We start from the raw sequence: 21602 nt of genomic DNA, 5'->3' as shown, positions 1-21602 counted from the left end.
GGTTGATAGACAATATATCTTGTGTTTATAGGATGTCTCTTTTAGAGAATTTTAAGTATATTTTTAGGTTTATGTTGAAAGATGCAGTCTTTTTCATGTAACCACTTTTTCATTTGAGCGTCACTGATGACTTTTTTGTAGACAAAATGCATGTCTGGCGTAATTTTTATTTAGCCTGGTATCTTTGATGACTTTTAGATAATCAAGTATAGAAATGCCAAAAAATATCTTTCTTTGATTCAAAAATCATAACTGTAAAAAATTACAATGTTTTGAAAATGTAATTGAAAAAAGAATAAACTAATACAATATGTACATTTTGCAAAGCTGCAATAAATTCTAATTTCAGACATTACCTTTACCAGGAATGATACCACTGGTCTGAGCTTTCTGCCTCTTCCATTTGGTTAAGTGATCCATTATAGAAAAGATGGTCTGAGCACTCATATGGTGGAAATTCCCATCTCTATGTTTAGTGTCGGGTTTCTGAGTGTGACTTATAACTTCTAGTATCTCTGTAAAAACCTAAAAAAATACAAGATTCAATGTACCACACCCTTCTGCAAAACAGGTATATTGAAAAGACAAACATAATATGTACAAAAACACTCATGCGTCCATTTATATTTCAAATTTGATAGCAATACTAGTATATATATAAGTTTTAAAAATAGTTTTTTTTTCCTTCCCAGAAGGATTTAAACTAATAAACAAATGCCTAAAATATTGGTAATATAAATCTGTTCCATGAAACTAAATCTGTTAAGAAAAATCTGCTGTAGAACTCTCAATCCATTCAAAACGGCCTCCATAAATTTGTAAGGTTTTAGATTTAAATAATATGACCAAACTTCCATTGTATCAGAACATGTTTATTATCAGCTCGATTTAATAATTAAAATAAAATAATACTGTAAGTGAACTTCACTGTAGGAATTTTTTTATTTGCATCAATCAAACAAAAAACTCCTAAAAAAACAGAAATCTGTGAATTAGATTATATTGCCATGGTAACTGACCTCTTTAATATCATGTGGAGATCCATCTTGTAAGACTTGTGTTACTGCGTAGGGTAGTATATACAGAGCAATGTGTACATCATTCTTTATAGCTGCTGTACATGATACAAACACACTTCTGGCATGATCTTGTTTTACCTGAAATGTAAGTGTAACAAGCAATGATCATTATGATAAAGATTTCATAACTTCATGAGTTGGATGTTGTTTTCGTGAATGCGTTACATTACACTGTTAAATATTGTTATAAAGCTGAAAATGTACCATCTCTTTTGCTGCTATCTAAATGTTTTCTTTTCTGAATAAACTTTCATTAGGAAAGCTCAAAGCTAAGTTTGAAAGACTTAGAAACATAGAAAAACTAAACCACGAAAACAGCACTTTAAATAGACAGCCAATACGCTCTAAGGTAGACATCTACTGATGGAGATGGGACTCTTAGGTTATGAAAATATATTACATGCCTCATTTATAATTGCTTCATGATAACAATATTGTTATCATGCCAAATGTCTTCATAAGAAGTAACTCACTTATTGAATATGAACAAATCAAGTTTTCTGAAGAAATGCAAAATAAACCTTACCTTTGATAACAAGTATCCTGTCCATGTACTGACCCATTCTGCAAACGTCTTTGATTTCTCACTAAGGAATATTGGTTTGGTTATTTTAGACCAGTCTTGTTGACTTGTTAATGTATACCTGTGAAAGTATGTAATAATAAATGTTTATATGATAATGAAATGGTTCCAAAAACAACTTTAAAACTGAGATCAAGCAGAGGCAGATATAGGACCCTCCCCCCTTTATAGAGCTACATATATGGTTAATGCAGACTTTTTACAAGTTCAACTCCAAAAAATGCCTTGGTGGCCATCCCCCTATTTTAAATCCCAGGGTCAGCAAGTGTTAAGGTCTACATGTATAACCAATCATCATATCGAACACACACCAAAGCTTTAATGTCTCAATTGGAATTGTCTGCACATTTTTTTCCATTTTTTTCCCATTTCATTTATTTTACACAAAATAATTCATATTTCATAAAGATTAAAAGAAACAAGAAGAATATATCTAACTTTGTAGTAAATAATGGAAGAAGTATTTCCTTGACATGATCAGCAAATCTTTTCCATAGTTTAGACGTCTCTGTTATCTTGAAGATCTTTAACAATTCCTGTAATGCTAGTGCAGTGCCATCCTGAAAAGTCAAGAAATTTTTTTTTTCCTTTACCTTTTTATTGGCACCAAGAAACAGCACTCAGTTAAGGTACTTCAGTTTAACTAAGTAGCCAAATTAGGCATAATTTCTGTTGCCAATCGCCACTTCAGTGACAACATTGTACCAAGTAAGAAATTACATACTGTAAGCCATCTAATTTTCCCCGAGCGAGTTATTTTCGTGACTTTCGTGAATAGAAAAATAACGCAATTTAAATTGCTGTGAATATGTGAAACTTGGATCTTCCCTTGTATGAATATATAAATAAAAGAAGAATGTGTCTGAGGACAAGAATGCCCCCACTCAAGCTTTGCAATTTTCCAAGTTAAAAAGGGGCATAACTCTAGTACGGTAAATAATTCACAACCGAAATCCAAACTCTGTCTGTGTGTTGTAGTTCTTAGCATTGTATATTAGTTTCATAAAATTTGGATTAGACAAACTTAAGTAAGAGTGCGGAAACAAAAAAATTTGCAATTTTCCAAGTTATAAAGGGGCACAACTCTAGAACAGTAAGTGACTCACTACCCAAATTAGAACTCAGTCTGCAAGTTTTGGTTCTTAGCATTGTGTATGAGTTTCAGAAAATTTGGATTAGTAAAACTTAAGTAAGAGTGTGGAAACGAAAGAAAACATTTGCAATTTTCCAAGTTATAAAGGGGCATTACTCTAGAACTGTAAGGGACTCACAGCCCAAATTCGAACTATGTCTGCAAGTTTTGATTCTTAGCATTGTGTATGAATTTCATAAAACTTGCTGCAAGAGGCAAACTTAAGTTAAGAGTAAAGAAACAGAATATGGGACGGAAAGACAGACGGAAATAGGGACGGTCAATGGTAAGGATGTTGGTTAGAAATAACTCAACACGAAAAAAATATGTGGGAAAATAAGTTGGTTTAAAGTACTATGACTGAATGTAAGGTTCTAAAGCTGATCATTAATCTATATATTTACCATAAAAGAAGAAATATCTTATGCAAGTCCCTTGATAGAATCAGTGTTAGTTAACATTTTAATTCAAAAGAAACCGAAGTAAGAAACTTTTTTTCTTCATAAAATCATTACAAATATTTGCATAGTCGAGTCACATTTGTTTGTCCCTTTCCAGAGAAAAAGTTCAAAGTGTCTATGCCAGACAGAAAGATTGAAAACAGAGGCCAAAGGATTGCCATAGAGGTCACAGTCACAAAGTATTCATCCTAGTGATCTAAAAAAGTTAGAAGTTTCACAAACCTGAATTCTTGTTTCGGTTGCTGCAAGGAATCCTTTGACAACTTGATTTATCAGGTCAAAAGCAAAATTATCTTCACAAATGTTATGGTGGAATTTAGCATTGTCTGCTTTGGGATCATTTGTAGTCAGCTCTAACCTGAAAACAATTAAGTTGTCATGACAATGAAAGTTTTTCTCTAACATCTTTCCCACACACAATTTTTCTATTACTACAAAACCTGTAATTTTTTATTTTATATCTTTGTACATGCAATTGTTGTCCTTTAAAACCATTGACATGAGTTAACACAATTATTTCTCTTTTAAACAATGTCAGTTTGAATTTAATAGAACAAACTTAACAGTAAAAGTACCTTCCAGGATCTATGGCACCAAGTTCTCCAATACACTCAGCATATAGTATTTGTGCTCTGCTATCAGAATCTCTAGAACCACTCAACAGCTAAAAAATAACATTACAGTCATTCTAAATAATATTTACACCATAAATCATTGAGTTATTTACTTCTTTTCTTGTAAGTGGTCTTTTCATTGCTTTTGCTACATGTGCTTTTAAAAAATAATTAGCTGTGGAAAACAAAATTGATGAGACAGAATTCTAGAAAAACTTCATCAAACTAACTGTCATTTTCAAATATTGAGCTTGTAATTGGCCATTAGAAAATTGCTACTGAACTTACCACAGAAACAATCTTTGATACAATAGGATCAGCAGTCTCATTACCTATCACAAACTGGTATAGTGCTTCCTGTTATAGATAAAATATGTTCAATGAAATTGTTATACATGTACTTTAAAAAAAATGTTTCTATAACATTAAATAAGACTTATAACAAATAGATTATAGACCTATGACTAAAGGAAAATATTGTACGACAATTCCTTTAATAAAATTAACTAAAAATTAAACCAAAGACTCTTTATTTAATGGCAACAGCTACAATTTCCATTACTTTTCTCCTAACAAATATTGCTGGATAATTGACATTGATTGAAAGAGATAAATAGGTAACAATGGTATAGTGTACTCATCTACACATGTATGCAGTTCATGGTACGGCTCTGAAATTTCTTCAAAATTTTGTATTTGTCGTAATTTAATGCTAGCTTTATGGTTTGGAAACTTGCCCATCATTAAAAGCTTAACTTGTATCGTTGGTTTGCTGTTTCATTCATGCTTACCTTCTCATTCCATTATATATAATTTATAATGATTATAGTCAAATTTCACAGATATTTCCTTTGAAATTAATTTATACATCTTTTTCGTTACAAGTAAAACGTTGAAAAATAATATGTTTTCTTACTTTTTCATCACGAAGCAGGTTCTTCAATTTGGACAGAGCATGAAGTCTAACATCCAAGCTTTCATGTGTTATTCCCTTCATTGAATGATCCAGTCTGGTCCTCAAATCTGATTGACTGAAACAAAAAATAATATATCACAGAATGTTTTTCTAATGAATTCAAAAATAAATAGATTCTCTGAATCTATGGTAGAAAAGCAGGATAAAATAAAAGAACCTTAGTGAGCGCACTCACATACCCCACGTTCCCACATTGTCATTGGAGAAATAAAATAAGTGTACGAAAAAAAATTTGTATCAGAAAAAAAAATTGAATCATAATTTCCTGTCAATATGCACATCTACATAGTATGTCCTTATTATCTACACAGTTTCATGAAATTCTGTTGTGTGACGGACAGACGGACGGACAGACGGACGGACGGGTCAAAAACATTATATTGGGGTATAATTAGTATAAATGGTAATACTATGATATTTTAACATCATTCCTTAGGAAACAAAGTTCTTCTGACCTGATTCTTCTTCAGTAAAATTTGTATGTAAATTCTTCTTCAGTATTATTTTTATGTAAATATTTTATATAAACTACAAGGAGGTACCATTAATGCAACTTCTGGTACTGTTGTTTTGATTAATCTTGCAAATATTTGCTGTGTGGTTTTCATGTTGTCACTAAGAAATTCCTTAAGTCCCTTTGATAAACTTGTTGAGATTGATTACAAAAAAAACCCAGTACCTACCTAGAAGATCCCTCTGTGTACTGTTTCAGTATATCATTAGCAACAGCCAACTCTGGTATATCAGGCAGGAAGTAGACCTCATGGAAGTGAACTGATAATGTCTCCCTAAAGTGATCATCTTCTTTATAAAAACAGTACATACACAGATACTTTAAGTTTGTGGTTCTGATTTTTTTTAATAAGAATACCTTTGCTGGTTGAAAATTGTTGTCATTGTTGTTATTATAGTAGAGTAAACTACAGTTACTGGAATCAAACTTCATAAGATAATACCCCTTTCACCTTTGCATTTATCTTGGTGTATAAATACAATCAAAAAGAATATTACAATTTTCAACTCCCAAAAAACACTCTACCCTAAATAAGAATAGCCCATTTGTAGTCATCAACAACCATATGATGTATCATTAATATGTTTTCAAGGCATTCGAAAGGTTTAAACCAGAAACAACTTTGTACATTAGGGTTTGTCATATAAAATGTTTCAGAAAGCTGAGCAACATTTGTACCCTTGACATTGCAGATTGACAACTCCAACTTATTATTGCCTGCACTAAAAATAATCTTCATTGAATTCTGGAATTAAATGTAACATTTCGATCTCACCTGTTTTCTACTATCATGAAATTGAAAAGTTCTGAGACCTGTTTTGGTAATGAATTCAACAAAGGGAGAAGTGTGGCAATAATCTGTGACATCATCTGTCCAAGAAAGGGAGTTTCTAAACTGAAAGAGAAATTTTACAGTCAACACTAAACTATTTTTAAATTAAATATCCCTACCATCATATAAATGCATACTAAATGAATTTAACTATTTTTATGAATATTTTAGAAAAAAATTCAACTGCTTACATAGGCATAAACTAAGGCAAAAATAAATAAATTATGTGTTTTCGGTTTCCTGACCTTGCCTCCGTTTCTGACGCCGACCCTAAACATTTTCCAGATCTGATTATTCGTTTAGAATACTACTGATCTACAAAGCGATTGATAATTACGACTAATAAGCATAAATAAAGCATATCAAGAACCAAGATTTAGAAAAAAAAGCATGGCTTGTCGTAGCTGCGGAACCAAAGCTTGTAGGTCCTTATGATATTTTTTGACAATTTGATAACCATCCGCACAAATCAGAAAACATAATAAAGACCATTAGAGTGAAGTGAATTGACAAACAGATTTAGTGTGTAACGTGTTCAATTTACTGCTAAAATCAATCAAGCTAATGTTGTACAGAATCGTGCTCAAGAAGCAGCATAAAAGGCTGTCAATGCTTTTGAGAAGTTTAGTTAATGAGAGCCGCGGGGTGGGGGGCAGACAATGTATAACGAGAAAGAGAAAAAAGAAGCGTTCCCCTGTAGGCAGACATGGTGTATGATTCATGTTCATTTATAAATAAATCTGCCCAGGCACCATGTCAACTTTTATTCTATTTTTTAATTTTCTCTGGCTGGTCCCATAACAATGTATACAAGAAAAGGAAAAAATATTCCCCATTTTGACCAATGAAATGCATAAAATTTGCATTAAAGTTTATTTTCATATTTCTGACACAGAACTAAAACAGAAAAATAAAAATGCTGCAGATCTAAGTACTATTCTAGATATTAAAGAATCAGGCAAAGGGTGGCACACCAACAATTTGATTTGGAATCTTTTTTTTTCTGCTGTCAACAATAGAAAAAAATTTTAAAAAATGTTTTCATAAAATAAAATGTTTTACCTACCTACCCTACCTATTTTTTTGGTAGGTGAAATAGGAATTACAAAATTATTTATTTTGGCTTAATTAATCCTTAAAACTGCTCTCTTCTATTGAAAAACTTGAATGAAAATTCTTTGGAACTCTATTAAACATACATTTCAAGCAACAAATTAGATTATTATTAAACCAATCTCTTTTCACACAGTACTATATATTCAAATATAAAATCCATGGTCAAAGTTCTTATTTCAAGATAAGTTTTTTTACCTAATTTTAACCATTTTATCTGTAAGTTTTTTACCTAATTTTAACCATTTTATCTGTAAGTTTTTATTCTAATTCTAACCAGTTTAAATTTAAGTTTGGCCATGCTTATTACCTATAACCTTACCTTTTAACAAAACAATCCCAAGCTTTACAGGATATTTCCTGGATATCTCTATCTGTGATTTGTAATCCTATCCTCAGTGTATTGACAATCTTGTATCTAATCATTCCAATGTGTTTTCTACCCATCAACCTAATAATGGCTGTCAAACTTTCTAATGTCTAAGGAATAAAACATAAAGAAGGATAAATGATCTTTTTTTATGATCAAGGTTAATTAGGTCTTTCCACTTTTCTGTGGAAAGACCTATTGGTTTTCTTCTGATTATTTTTTTTTTTTTTTTTTTCTTCCGCCAAATTTTGTTCTTGCGATAAATTTTTGTTTCGCAAGATGTCGCTTAGATGTTTCGTATATGATATCGAACAGTTTATGCGCCTTTGAAATTGACCCTGCTTAACCGAATACTTTTCTTTGTAGGAGTTATCTCCCCGAACACTGTTTTCCTTGTGCTAAATCTCCTCCGTAACCGTAAAAGAAAGCGACAAATTTATTTTACCAAATTGCTTGTTATATCCTCAGGATGTTTTGTCCAATTTTGACCGAAGCGATACGTAAACTCCATATGAGAGTTATTTCCCCTTCTGCATTTGACATAAGGGATATATAAATGTATTGCATGAATGGTAAGTGATAAAGACCTAAGGTATATTGATTTGAGTTCATTGGTTCATTTAAATGAAATTGAGGCCAAGGTCAAAGGTCAAGGTCATATTCTAAATTTTGACTTTTCCTTGTTATTTGATCTCCTCTGTCACTTTTAAAATTACAAATTAAAGAACTAGTGCAAAATGTTTGCTTAATTGTAATTAAGATATGATACATTTGGTCTGAAACAATCCAATGATATCTTATAGGAGTTATTGTCCCTGAAATGATTCAATTTAAGGTTAATTGATTATTACTCCAACTTGGTACATGATAAAGCCATAGGGTCTTTTGCAAACTGTTGGTTGACATATGACCTTGAAAAAAGTAAACCGGAAGTGACCTTGAGTGAACCGGAAGTAGTATTTTTTGCACTTATTTCATGGAAAAGTACCTAGAAACCATATATTTTTTGAATGATCATAGGTTAACCTATCATTTGAGACCGAAAGTGAAATTTTATATACCGGAAGTAGCATATTATCTTCCTTATAACAGGCATAAGTATATACAAACTATATATTTTTTGAATCAGTGTGAATAAAGCTATCATATGAGACCGGAAGTGACATTTTCTAAACCGGAAGTTGGCAATTATCTCCCTTATTTCAGACAAAAGTATATAGAAACCATTTATTTATTGAATCAGTATGAAGAAATCTATACTTTGACGCTATTAATAACTTTGAGTAAACCAGAAGTAGCTTCCTATCAATTATTTAGAAAATTGATGTGGAAAGACCTTCAATTTTTCTGACGGTGCTTTTTTTCTTCGCAAGATGTCGCTTAGATTTTTTGTGTATGATATCGAACAGTTATTGCGATTTTGAAAGTGACCCTGTTTAGCCGAATACTTTTTATTGTAAGAGTTATCTCCCCATACACTGTTTTTCTTGTGAACGCATCTCCTTCGCAACAGTAAAAGATTATGACAAATTTATGTCTCCAATTTGTTCGTTATATCCTCAGGATCTTAAGAATAATTTTGACCGAAGCGGTCCAGAAACTCCATATGAGAGTTATTTCCCCTTCTGTATTTAAAATAAGTAAAATGTAATTATAATTGGTAAACCATAAGTGATAAGGACCTATGGTCTTTTGATTTGAGGTCCTTGGTCCAAAAAAAAGAAAATAGGGTCAAGGTCAAAGGTCAAGGTCATTTCTAAATTTGGATTTTGGCTTATTTTCACCACTTTTCAAACATGATATAAGATATCGACAACATATATTTATTTAATTGTTAGTTGCAGCATGTCGTAACACATACATATTGGTTTAAAGGGTGCGCTTACATCAAATTACAGTTTTCTCCCCTCTTTTATTTAAAAATATGCATATGGTGATATAACTCATGAACCAAATTTAATTAAGTCCTAGGGTCTTTTGATTTTAGGTCCTTGGTTGATGACCTTGAAATTGAGCACAAGGTCATAGGTTAAATTGAAGTTCTAGATTTTGACCTTTTCTTTTACCTCATATGTATACATGAAAAAGCCATCGGACTTTTTGCATTTAGTTGCAAGCCATATGACCTAGAAAAAGGAACCGGAAGTGACCCTGTGTAAACCGGAAGTAGCTATTTTTTTGTACTTTTTGAATGTAAAAGTATATAGAACCATATCTTTGGAATCAGTGTCAATTAAACAGTTAAATAATACCGGAAGTAACCTTTTTCAAACCGGAAGTAACAAATTATCTCCCTTATTTAAAAAATATTGTATAGAAACCACATATTTTTGGAATCAGCGTACAATAAGCTATCATTTCTGAAGCTGGAAATGACATTTTAAAACGAATTTTACTATTTTCATATTAAAATACATGTTTTTTTGTGGAAAGACCTTCAGAACAATTGGTTTTTAATTTATTTCGGACTACTTTTTCTTAAAAACAAACCGTCATTTATAGGCAGGGGTTCAAATTTACTTTAGGCAATGAAAGGTCCAGGACCTTTGACCAAAAATATTTAAAGGTCCTCCGTTATTCTTTGAAGGTCCAATTTTTATTGAAAATTCAATTTATAAAAAATCGAAAAATGCTAACCATTCCAAAGCACTCATAATATCTTACTACATTAACCTCATTTTTTTCTGAATTTCTTTAATAAATTCAGTCATAAAAAGGCTGCCCTTTTTCCTTAACACTATACTCTGTGTTAAATAACACTTTGTACCTTTTAAATTGTTTTGGTTTTAATTGCTGCTTTAGAACACCATGGACACACTGGCCTAACTTTGAGTCAGATAACACTGAGTTTCGTTTTTTAGCTTTGGGTCAGTTCCTTTTAACCACATATTTTGGCAAGATATATAGATGCTGGGAGGAAATTTTTCATCATGATTTTTTATGGGGTAAAGTTTTCAAATTTTGTCTATGGAACCAGGGCAGTTTCTCTTTCACTGTGAGTGGGAAAAATCTACGTACTCCCTTTTCCCTGTCATATATTTGGTCTTTAGTCAGATCCTGTCTTTGGGCTGCGTTAAGCTGTCAATCACACCCGTTTCATCAGGGTTTCTTTCAGAAGAGGTCACCCCAAAACCAAACAGACTCATATTGTTTACCAGTTATTATAAATAAGAAGATATGTTATGCTCTAATTTTATATTCTCAAGTTTCCTGGTATCTTGTACGACGACCGGTCACGTGAATGCACATCAAATCAATTGTGAAGAATTTAAGCAATCACATACTTTTCCTTTCAGTATGGTTGCATATTTTAAGATTATTTTTATACTAGATTATTATATTTTTATTCAAAATGCTTTGGTAATTTTTTAAACTGCAAAAATACGAAAGTCCGTCGGGTGTAACTAACTACCGATGGGAAGGTCAAAACCGGTAAATGGAAGGTCACGGACCTCAGACCACCACTAATTTAAACCCCTGTTTATAGATAGAATTACTAAGAACAAAGCTCACAAAATGATAAACCCCAAGGCCCTGTGTATATCTTACTGTATAAAGTATACTGAAGTCATTCTTGAATACAAGACATTCCAACCTTATATGTGACATACCCTCTGGTGGTCAGCATCAAGAATCATTAATATCCTTGAAAGACATTCAAAAGTTTAGAGGCAGACATGACATTTGTATATTCAAATATGGGGATGTTTGGTTGAACTAAGTAAGTGCCCTTGACATTGCAGACAGACATTCCAACATTATCTACAAAACACCTTCTGGTGGCCAGCAACAATAATACCACATATCATTGATATCACATACCAGTAGTTGTTTCCAAGTAAAAATGATTATGTAACATAAAATTAAATGTATTGATTTACCAATTTCTTATCTTCAAGAGGAATGTTGTTATTCAAAAGCTGTAAATCAAAGAATCCAATCACTCCAAGTAGTTTAGGTTGTAAATAGTCTGCCTGAAAATAAAAGGTGGTTAATCTTAATGATAGTCAATATTCAATTGGAAAAGAATTTATTTCTTGCATGGCCTCTTTCACACTAGTATATGCCAGGGCTTCCAAAATTTCCTGACGACAGCCGGACATTTTTCAAAGAAATATTTTTGACGGTCAATGATCAGCTGGATACTTAAATGTAACTGAGAGGATGCATAAATTGATATATGTGTCTAAATAATTAGTAGTGTTATATGCAATAAAATTATTTATAACTGTTTTGTTTTCTTCATTCTAAAAATAAATAAAATATTATCCTCGGTATTGTGTCATTTTTCTGTGTATCGTAATACAGTAACCATCATTGCATCAATCAGCTTCAGTACCTGACTGTTCTCATGTTTTTGTTTCTGTTTATATAATCTATCTTCTCTCTGTGAGTACTTAACACTTTGTAAATTAAGGCCATCTTATTTGAAACTGTTGATGTTGGCTTTAATTGCAGTACAACTTGATCATCAATACACGTGATACTTTTCTTTTTGTGTATTGATTACCTGACCACGTGACTTTTACAACTGATGCGGTATTTATAGATAACATTGAGGAGGCCCGATGAAGGATATTGTTTTAAACCGTGTAAAATCTACTGAACAGTGATAACATTTTTCTTTGTACAATTTCCCAACCTGATTTAGAAAATAAGGAATAAATAAAAACATACTCAGTTGATAAATAATTTAATGAATAACAACATGATATTTTATGTAAGCATATAACAACAATAAAATGTCAGAAGAGCACAATGCTGACAAACACACGCAATAAATATTACAATGAGCACATTGAAAAGAAGCACAGATCACAGCACAAGATTAGAGTTCATTTAGTCTAATTAAAGATTTTACATTCATGAGCTTGCTAAATGCATTGTTCTGATAAACATGGCGGTTACGAACGGATTGCCATTTGCGGATAGCAGGAACAGGGTCAAAGTCTTTAACATCTACACCTACTAAGCTTATCCTCATAAGTTGATCTAAAGCGTCAATACCTAGACTACACCTTAGTCGATCATAATTCCCACGGCGGGACTTAACTTTACGTCGGACATCACCTCTTTCTCTATAACATCGGAAATTGTCTGAATAAATTCGGAGCAGGCATTGTTCTCTTGATATAATTTAGAAGTGATCACGGCACCATTTAACTTAGTTAAATCATTTATTGACTGAAATTTGTCCATTGGTTTTTCCTATATATTTTAGTAAATTTTCCCCTTGAGAGTACCCCAGTATTTAACACGATGTACAGTGTTAAATAAAATAATATATATCATACTTATTCATTTATAAATATCCTTATTTGAAGAATAACTTTTAAATATCAGGATACTTTTAAAACTGAATGCTCATTTAAAATAATATCTATAAAGCGTAATTAAATAGGATGTTGTTCCATACACGCTTACATGTTTGACCTCGTTTACCGGATTACCTTTATGTACATTGTTATGCATCATTAATTCTATTGATAAAGATAAGCTAAGGACATCTCATCAAAGGTAACAAACCTGTAATCAGTGAATGATTTATGGCTTCAATATAACTTATTGAAGGGATAATTGTTTGACAGCTTGTTGTTATTTAAATAAAAGAAAACGTGTTTTTTCTACTTTTTATTGATGTACACAAGCTAAAGACCAAGCCGTACATTTATGTACCCAGAGGATTAGACTAACTGAGACACTTCAAAGTATCTGAAATATGCTGCTTCTGTTTTATTAAACCCAATTATGACCGAAATATCTTTGTGAAATAGATTGCCACAATTATAAACTAAAATGCCCAAACGGACATGCCCAAAGCCCCAAACGGACATTTTTATCGATCGATAGTTGGTAAAAATTGAAATGACCGTTTCATGAAAATGCCTTGAATAACAAAATGTGGCACACCAATTCTATTTGACCGTTTGAGGCTGAGAGCAGCCGGTCTTTTTATGAAAGTTTCGGTCAAGTCCGGAATATATGACCGTTTTGGAAGCCCTGGTATATGCTTAACAAGTACCACAAATAAAGTAGCGCGAGTGTTTATATGTTGGGTTTGACAGCTTCTTTTAAAACATTCACATAAACTGGTGCATCCACGTTATACCAATTACAACTGCTACCCCTAATTAGCAGATCCACTGTACCTTGTCATTTTTGCCCTTATTCAGGATAAAATATAATGAAGTTTATTGTAAGGTAGATGTTGATCAACAAACTTACTGAAGTCCCCTACCTGAATATTTCAGAATGTATAGTTTATATCAACATGATCAATACAGTTTTTGTTTTTTTCTTTCTTTCTTGAATGTGTCTATCAGCAGGATTTTTTAAAGTCTTGTCATACCAACTGTGTAGCAGTCTTAGCTGCATAATTTTGTAAGCCTTCTGCCTGCATTGTTAAGTGCTTCTTATATTCTGATTGTATTTACCATTTCTGCAGATGTCATTGTCTGTGGTTCTTCATATCCCTGAGTCTTTACACATTTAGATAGCACAGTCAGTCCACTAAACACCTGCACAAAAGAGATTCATTACCTATCATTAAATACTGTTTTTCTTTAGCATCAGCAAAACAAAAATTACATTTGTACTTTAAAATATTCATTTCAGTTGGTATAAAGCAAATAATACAATCTCAAACTATTATCTTTCTTTTAACATTATAAAACACTCAAATCATAAAAGTGACATCAAACTGCTGAAATACAAACATCAGGGTTATATCTTAAAATTAATCACTTATATTGAAAAGAAGAGATGTGGTGAACTAATTCACAACAAAATTACTGAACACTGAATAAATCCAGACGCAAAGGAACAGCTCTTGTATTGGTGTTCTTTGTTTCAAAGTCATAATGAGGCCTTTAACACAGGCTAATAACTCACATCTGACTACAAATTCAAAGACCCTTACACAATAGCAATGTATGGTTTATTTCTCCATGTTCATGACAATGATATCAATGAAGGTTAAATCTATCCTGGTTACATATCTATTCCATTAACCATTCGATAAAAAGTTTGTTCATACAACATTGTCAACTTCTATTTGGCAACTTATTATTCAATTAAAGAATCTTTCTCTCTTTTATAATTACTTAAAATGATTTGTTCCAAGACTGAATTGTTAATTTAAGAGCATATTGAGATCATTGATAATAACCTTTTGATAATGTGTACCAAGATGTAGGAGTAACTCATTGTGTGTTGTCTGAAACTGACATCTTAGTAACTGTTCCATGTCAAATGCCGTCTCTTTCTGAAATAAAAAAGATTACCTTGCATGAAAACCTTTTATGCGAAGGTTCATCTTAATACCATCATGATTATTCAAAAATATGATAAAAAAGTTATTCAAAAATATGTTTAAAAGGTTTGAAAAGTTATAAAGTAAAGGTACTGGTAGATATTATCTTTGAACATAATTTCTAATTTAAACAGGATTTCAACAATTTTGGAATTACATCATTATTTCTTTTCTCTGTATATACCAAATCTAATAATAAAAAGATTTTTACCTGTAAAAACTTCATAGCTTTTCCTTGTTCTGCCTCTTGGAAGTAGATAGCTATATAAGGAAATATATACTTTATATTCTCCATCATTATCTTCTTCCTGTTCTGTAAGTAGATCAATCAAATAATATAAAGATGATGAAAATGACGATGCAAAGAAATGACAAAAGCTATCCTGATCCCTTAAGTCAAATGAACTTTTTCACATTTTGTGAAATAAAATAAACAATTTCCTCAATAAAATAGCAAATCTAATCATTTATGTTGTACTTAAGGGCATACAGTACAGTAGCAAGTGTGGATAATAATGCATCCAAATTTAACACGTTTTCACAATGTAGCTAATTTTAACCATACCAAGTATTTTCAATGGGTAAAAAAAACATTATGTATATTTAAGCAGGCAAAATCTACTGTGGGGGCATAAAATTTGAGGCAAATGAATACTGTTTACTTTTCAATCATTAATAAATTTGTATGTATGACAGTAATTTGTACTGCGTTTTGATGTAAGGCAGGAAAAGTTGCAAGACTATGCACTACTTCAAGAACGTTATATCGAAATTGCAAGAAAAGATCAATAAAAGAATTTTTTCTAAATGCATTTGTATAAGCAAGAAAATCGTCTACGGATTTTTATTACAAATAACTGTATGATTTCATAAAAAACCTTCATTTTAGGAACTGCCTGAAAATCCAATAAATTAAAGAACACTTGCTAAAAACCAGGTGAAAATGTTTCATTCCGTTTGAAAGCTAGTATTGAAAAATGAAATTTTGTGTTTTTACATAAAACATGCAAGTTTCAAACTGAAATATCTCAAAGAGTAGTATGATGGTATATAATGCTTTGCATATTTCGATAGTGCATATCAAAATTTACTTTGTGTCAAAATCTTAAGGAAAAATCAATGAGGGATCTTTTCTGTATCATATGCACTTTACAATAAAAGACATAATTCCGCTCAAATTAGTTCTAGGGGCTGTCTTAAACTTGCAGAGAGGTGAGAGTTTTGTTCTATGTTGAAGGTTAACTGTTACTTTGAGATGAAAAACAGCAATTTTGATTTTGGTGTTTTTTGCTGTGCATATACTGATTTTGTGTCATGGATGGATACTCCATATCCTTTATTTTTATTATGAAACCCATTCTCAGCAAACCAAAAAAGGTTTTTGTTGCTTTGAGAGAGTCCATTGTCTTTCAAAATTACAGAACAACAACAAAGATACTTATATTCCAACATTTGTGTCAAAGATTTAGTCATAGCACTTACTGGAAGATCAACTATCATTGATATCTTCTTCAATAAATTAGATGCCTCTGGTGTTGCTATACTCACTAAGTGTGGTACTATAAATTTGTTGGCTGACTGAAAAAAGAAAAATATTTATAGCTAAATTATTTATTATTAAAATTGAATACAAATTGCATAGGTTTTCATGCTTAGCTTACCCCCACTTGTTATTCAAGATATTGGAAAACAGGAAGTAGGTATCAGACAGATCTGAAAAGCACTTACAACTCATCACTGCCAAGCTGCTGACTATCATTCTTTTCAGTACTTTTCTAGAAAAGTGTGCTGAAAATTTAATGGAGAAATAATTGTTGGACAAACAGATGGACAAACTGAGGGACAAGATGAATGCAATATAGCCCCCACTTAGGAATGGGGTTTAATATGAATTTTGCTCATAATATTCTGTAATCAAAATCCATATCAATCTCCAAATTCGAAGCCTACATTGACTTTAAGGTACCCTGATCATAAAAGTTAATTCTATTCTTACATTTCAATAACATAATTGTAATAATACAGCATTCGTTGTGCTCATTGTCAAAGGCTGTATAGTGAACTCTAGTTGCTTATGTCAACATTATTTGGTCACTGGTGAATAGTTGTCACATTGGCAATCATACATCTTCCTATTTTTATATACTACCATAATAAAGAATTACCTACAATAAAACCATGATATCACATTCTACTTACCTGTAAAAATCTCTTATCATCAGGGAAATCTAAAACCTTAGTAACATCTCTCAGGATATCTGTAGAAGCGTCAACATCATTACAGGATAACATTTTCTGGTGCATAGCTTCTGCCAAGAACTGTAATCCATGGTTAAAGTTAAAATTTCATTTGAAAACAGTATGATATAATTAGTTTCAGGCCAAATAGTAATTTAATAGCCTATAATACTCCTTTCCTCTCTATTAATATTGCTAGCATGAAAAACATACAAAGTGTTGTGAAATTGTATGATGAAAAATTCCTATAAAAACCTTTCATTTTAACTAAGTTGTTTGTTTGTATATATTCCAAGAACAAAGGAGTGTGTGCAGTAAAAGACTCATTTGCCCGTTAAAATATTTTCAATTATTACTATATGTGCATTAATTTGTTCATTTACTAACTAACTATGCAAGAACTTTTGAATAAAACAGACATGAAAACTTATATAATGCCTTATAAATGATTGATTGATTGATTGGTAATGCCACTTTCAACACAATTGTGCTATTTAGTGGTGGTAAGTTTTTATTGGTGGAGGAAGCCGGAGTGCCTGGAGAGAACCACCAACCTTCGGTAGGAAAACTGACAATCCTAGTCAACTAAGATTGGAGTTGAGTGCACCTGCCCCATGCGGGATTTGAACTAACAACTTCAGTGTTGACTGGCTAGTGATACATTAGTTCGACTACTTAGACCGCTCGGCCACCAAGCCCCCCCTTATAAATGAAGCTAGCATTATATTTTCAACCAAAATTTAAAATGCCTTTTTAGAAGACATTTGTGTTCAGAAAATATCAACTACAAATATGAGCTAAATTAATATCTATACAAGATGGTATCTACAATGATAATTTGGTAGACTATTTCACTGCTTCTAGCTTTAGTTACATGTCTACAAGGTCTAGGTCAAATCAAGCGAACTTTAACCTTACTTTACAGATAGGTAGCCTGGATCTCATGAAAAGGTCTTGTGTCTTCATTTTCTTGTACTGGGCAATATACTTCAACTGAAAAAAAAAAATGTTTCTAGCATACATGTATTAAAATCTGTGGTTTTAAATAACTTCAATGATTTTATTATAACTACTGCAGTAAGGGCTATTCCATTAAAAAGGAGGTACTAGGGTCGGAAGGCAATTTTTAAGTACCCCCATGACCAAGAGGAATGTACCATGTATCTTAACACCAACCAACAGGAAGTTGTTTCATAATAATACAAGAACCAACTGGAATATATCTAACTTATTTTATTCTAATTTACCACAACCAAAGGAATTGTTATTTAAACATTATAGTTGCTGGACAATTTAGAGGGGTTGGATAGGGTTAAGGGAACCTGGGAATGAGGGGGAGGGAACTGGGAGTTGGAGGGAAGAAATGAGATCAAACTTCATTGTATTTTAAATCTTAAATATGAAAAATATAATTTGGTCACCGGGGTTTGAAACATTTCAAATCTTATAAAAATCACTGATGAAAATTAGAACTGTGGTCTATAGAACTGCAAATGGATTGTTTTGTTAACTTAATATATGTTGGCCATTTGCTTCCAATTGGCTTTTTTGGCTCAGAGATGTTTGAAAAAAGTTTACGATGACGCAGACAAAGGATACGAAGAATCAACAAGTGAAACTGCGAGCTACTGCTCACTGATGATACCCCCACCCAAATATGCATTTGGAATATTTAAATAGTTATTTTTAAAATGATGTAAGTGTTCAGTAAACAGGAAGTTTTTGAAGTGATTTCTCTTTTTGAAACTGATGGGTAGAAGTGGTGAGATTTGGAAGAGAAGTGCTCACTCAAGGATCTACAATGATGATATAAAGGGCTATTTGTATCTCTTTTCTTTATATTGTTCAATTCATAACAGTTCAAATTCAAAGCTGTTTAAATGTATCATATCTAGTTGCACTATTATATTAGTTCCTCTGTAAAAATAAAGTAAGAAACTTCCAGATTTTTACTGGCCCTTCAAAATTGAGAAGAAATTACCTCTTGGAATTGTAGATATATGTATACTCTATAAAAACATCTACATGCAATATCAACATTTATTAATGATAAAGAAAATTACTGTCACATTTCATTGGATTTTGACATGAAAATTTGTGAACTAAAAGATATTTTGAGTTTCTGTATAAATTATTTCAAGCTTTTTCTTTCTTTTCCATATATCTTTTGGTTTTCAATTCTAGTGTTTATATTTCATCATCATAGATGTATTTTGTCACCTGCCTGGAATTATTATTTTTTATTGTATTTGATCGGCAAACCGGAATTACCCTTATCCGACCCCGGAATCTGATCCGGTATTGTAATCGTCTTCATTTCCGTTTTTTTTTCAATGTTGTTTTTGTCAGTCAGATACGATTTTACTCGTATTTACACATTACTTGTTGGCGATTTTCAGTATAAAGCTAGCGGTTGAACAAAATGAGCATCGCTGTCATGAATAATAAAGATAAAAATAATTTTTGAGATCGTTTGGAAATTGGTAAAACTGTAGGGTATTTGCCATTGCCAATAGGAATGGGTCCTGTATTTGGACCCTGTGGAATGCTAGAAAAATCCCTGGAGGGGTATACGATCTCAATAGTAATATGGCTTTAAAATGACCATACTGATGGTTAAAAAAGTCGGCAAAGTTAATTTTTATTTTCTTTCAAGTCGAAGGTCCGTCTGGCCTAGTTAGTAACCAAAACGAAAGTCTGATTGCAATAGTGGAAGGTCGCAGACCTCGGACCACAGCTAATTTGAACCTCCGAATATTATTTTCAATAGAATTTGACATCTTTCTCCATGTGCTTGTCATTAAAGGGATTTAACTCTTGCACTTCCGGAACTGGTACCATAGGTAGAATACAACGTTGCGCCTGCCGCTGCGTTAGTCGCGGGAACAGTTTTGTTTTCCAAAATATCACGATAAGAGCAGGAGACAAAAACAATCGGTTATATAAGTCCTTGCACAAACAAATATTAATTAATAACGAAAAATAACACAATGAAACCGACAGTCATGAAAACTGACTGTCAAAGAAGACCAACAACCAACAATACTTAGTTTCCCTAAACACCAAGTGCCACTGGCCATGAACGCTTCAACAGATCAACAACCAACGGGATTTTTTATAATTGCCGTCCAATCCTGGTACATTCTTTTTAATGGAATAGCCCTAAGTATTTGATTGATAGGAAGTTGATAAGCATTGTATGTGAAAACACATCACACAGTAAATCATGCTCACATGAAGCTTGATACCAAATTTTAAGACTGTGAAACATAGTTCCTGAGAAAATGCAATGAAAATTTCATACACAATGTTATGTGTAAGAATACAAGTATTTGGTTACCTGGAATATGATGAACAACGAATCTGAAAATACATCAGTTGGTACAGGATGATCACATAAAGCTTGATAACTAATTTCAGGAAGCTGAGAAAAATGTGATGAATTTTAATACATGGACATTATGTGTAAGAAAATAAAGGTATTCCGTACACAGAAATTTGAGGATATAGCATGATCAAATAAAGCTTGATACCAAATTTCAGGAGGCTGTTCTTAAATTTAAGGTTAAGCTCAATAATTTTTTCATCATTAATCACCTGTTCATAAGCCACAGCAGCAATCAGTGGTATAGGTGATATCATACTCTCCAGTAGATTCAGTATCACTACCAATAACTGCTCATTTTCTGCTATCCTACAATTCACATATATAATTTCAATACATGACACAAACTTCATTAATATGGACAGAAATGGCAAAAATAATCAATGTTATAAAAGATGATCCAAACAAATTGTTTTTAATTTGCTCCTGTTTTTTTATGGCAACTTTTACATTTTTCATTTGACTTTCTATATCAATTAATCAAGATGTGCAGTACATGTTAATGATAAAACAACTTAAGTACACATTAACCAAAAGAATATATTCTTTAGTTTAGTGCAATGGTCTGATATAGGCCTTACTTATATCTATAGAATCAGGACATTTTTAGAATGTTTTTTTCTGGCTGTGATCTATGTTCTCTCATACTAGAAGATCAAACAATAAATTCCAGTAATCTTTTAACTTTGTATACTAAATGTGTAGGATACTGTCTCGCACCTTTTCATATCTTTCATTTCATAAAATGACACAATAAAATGTTAAGGCTTACCTTCCAAACTGAGCCAGTGTTAGAACAATGGTTTCCTGAAGTCTGATATTCTGTTCCATACATGCTGCATAGTAAGCTTCCTTCAGTTTGGTCACAATTCGTTGATTTGTCTCATTACAATTTTCACCTACTAGGTAAGGCACAACTTTGCTGAAAATAATCCAACAAGATGCATTTCAGAATATGCAATCAACTACCTATTGATTAGTCCCACTTACAAT

General features: G+C 32.0%; 1 protein-coding gene across 1 annotated transcript in view; it reads right to left on the bottom strand.

Moving 5' to 3' along the window:
* The window catches only part of LOC127734134 (serine/threonine-protein kinase ATR-like), a 53160-nt gene that overhangs the window by 30455 nt on the left and 1103 nt on the right, over positions 1-21602 (bottom strand). Inside the window, exons 3-22 of the mRNA XM_052243814.1 lie at positions 21382-21531; positions 20822-20918; positions 18143-18217; positions 17186-17305; positions 16469-16564; positions 15198-15299; positions 14843-14938; positions 14109-14192; positions 11556-11648; positions 7627-7784; positions 6135-6254; positions 5529-5633; positions 4786-4900; positions 4158-4226; positions 3831-3919; positions 3478-3613; positions 2101-2222; positions 1606-1723; positions 1020-1157; positions 357-525 (exon numbers count right to left, since the gene is read on the bottom strand). Of these exons, the coding sequence (XP_052099774.1) occupies positions 357-525; positions 1020-1157; positions 1606-1723; positions 2101-2222; positions 3478-3613; positions 3831-3919; positions 4158-4226; positions 4786-4900; positions 5529-5633; positions 6135-6254; positions 7627-7784; positions 11556-11648; positions 14109-14192; positions 14843-14938; positions 15198-15299; positions 16469-16564; positions 17186-17305; positions 18143-18217; positions 20822-20918; positions 21382-21531 (2252 nt within the window). The remainder of the gene's footprint in view (positions 1-356; positions 526-1019; positions 1158-1605; positions 1724-2100; positions 2223-3477; positions 3614-3830; positions 3920-4157; positions 4227-4785; positions 4901-5528; positions 5634-6134; positions 6255-7626; positions 7785-11555; positions 11649-14108; positions 14193-14842; positions 14939-15197; positions 15300-16468; positions 16565-17185; positions 17306-18142; positions 18218-20821; positions 20919-21381; positions 21532-21602) is intronic.

The sequence above is a fragment of the Mytilus californianus genome, unplaced genomic scaffold (genome assembly GCF_021869535.1).
Source record: "Mytilus californianus isolate M0D057914Y unplaced genomic scaffold, xbMytCali1.0.p SCAF_3, whole genome shotgun sequence".
NCBI classification, from domain to species: Eukaryota; Metazoa; Mollusca; class Bivalvia; order Mytilida; family Mytilidae; genus Mytilus; species Mytilus californianus.
This window is presented reverse-complemented; position numbering and strand designations above follow the sequence as displayed.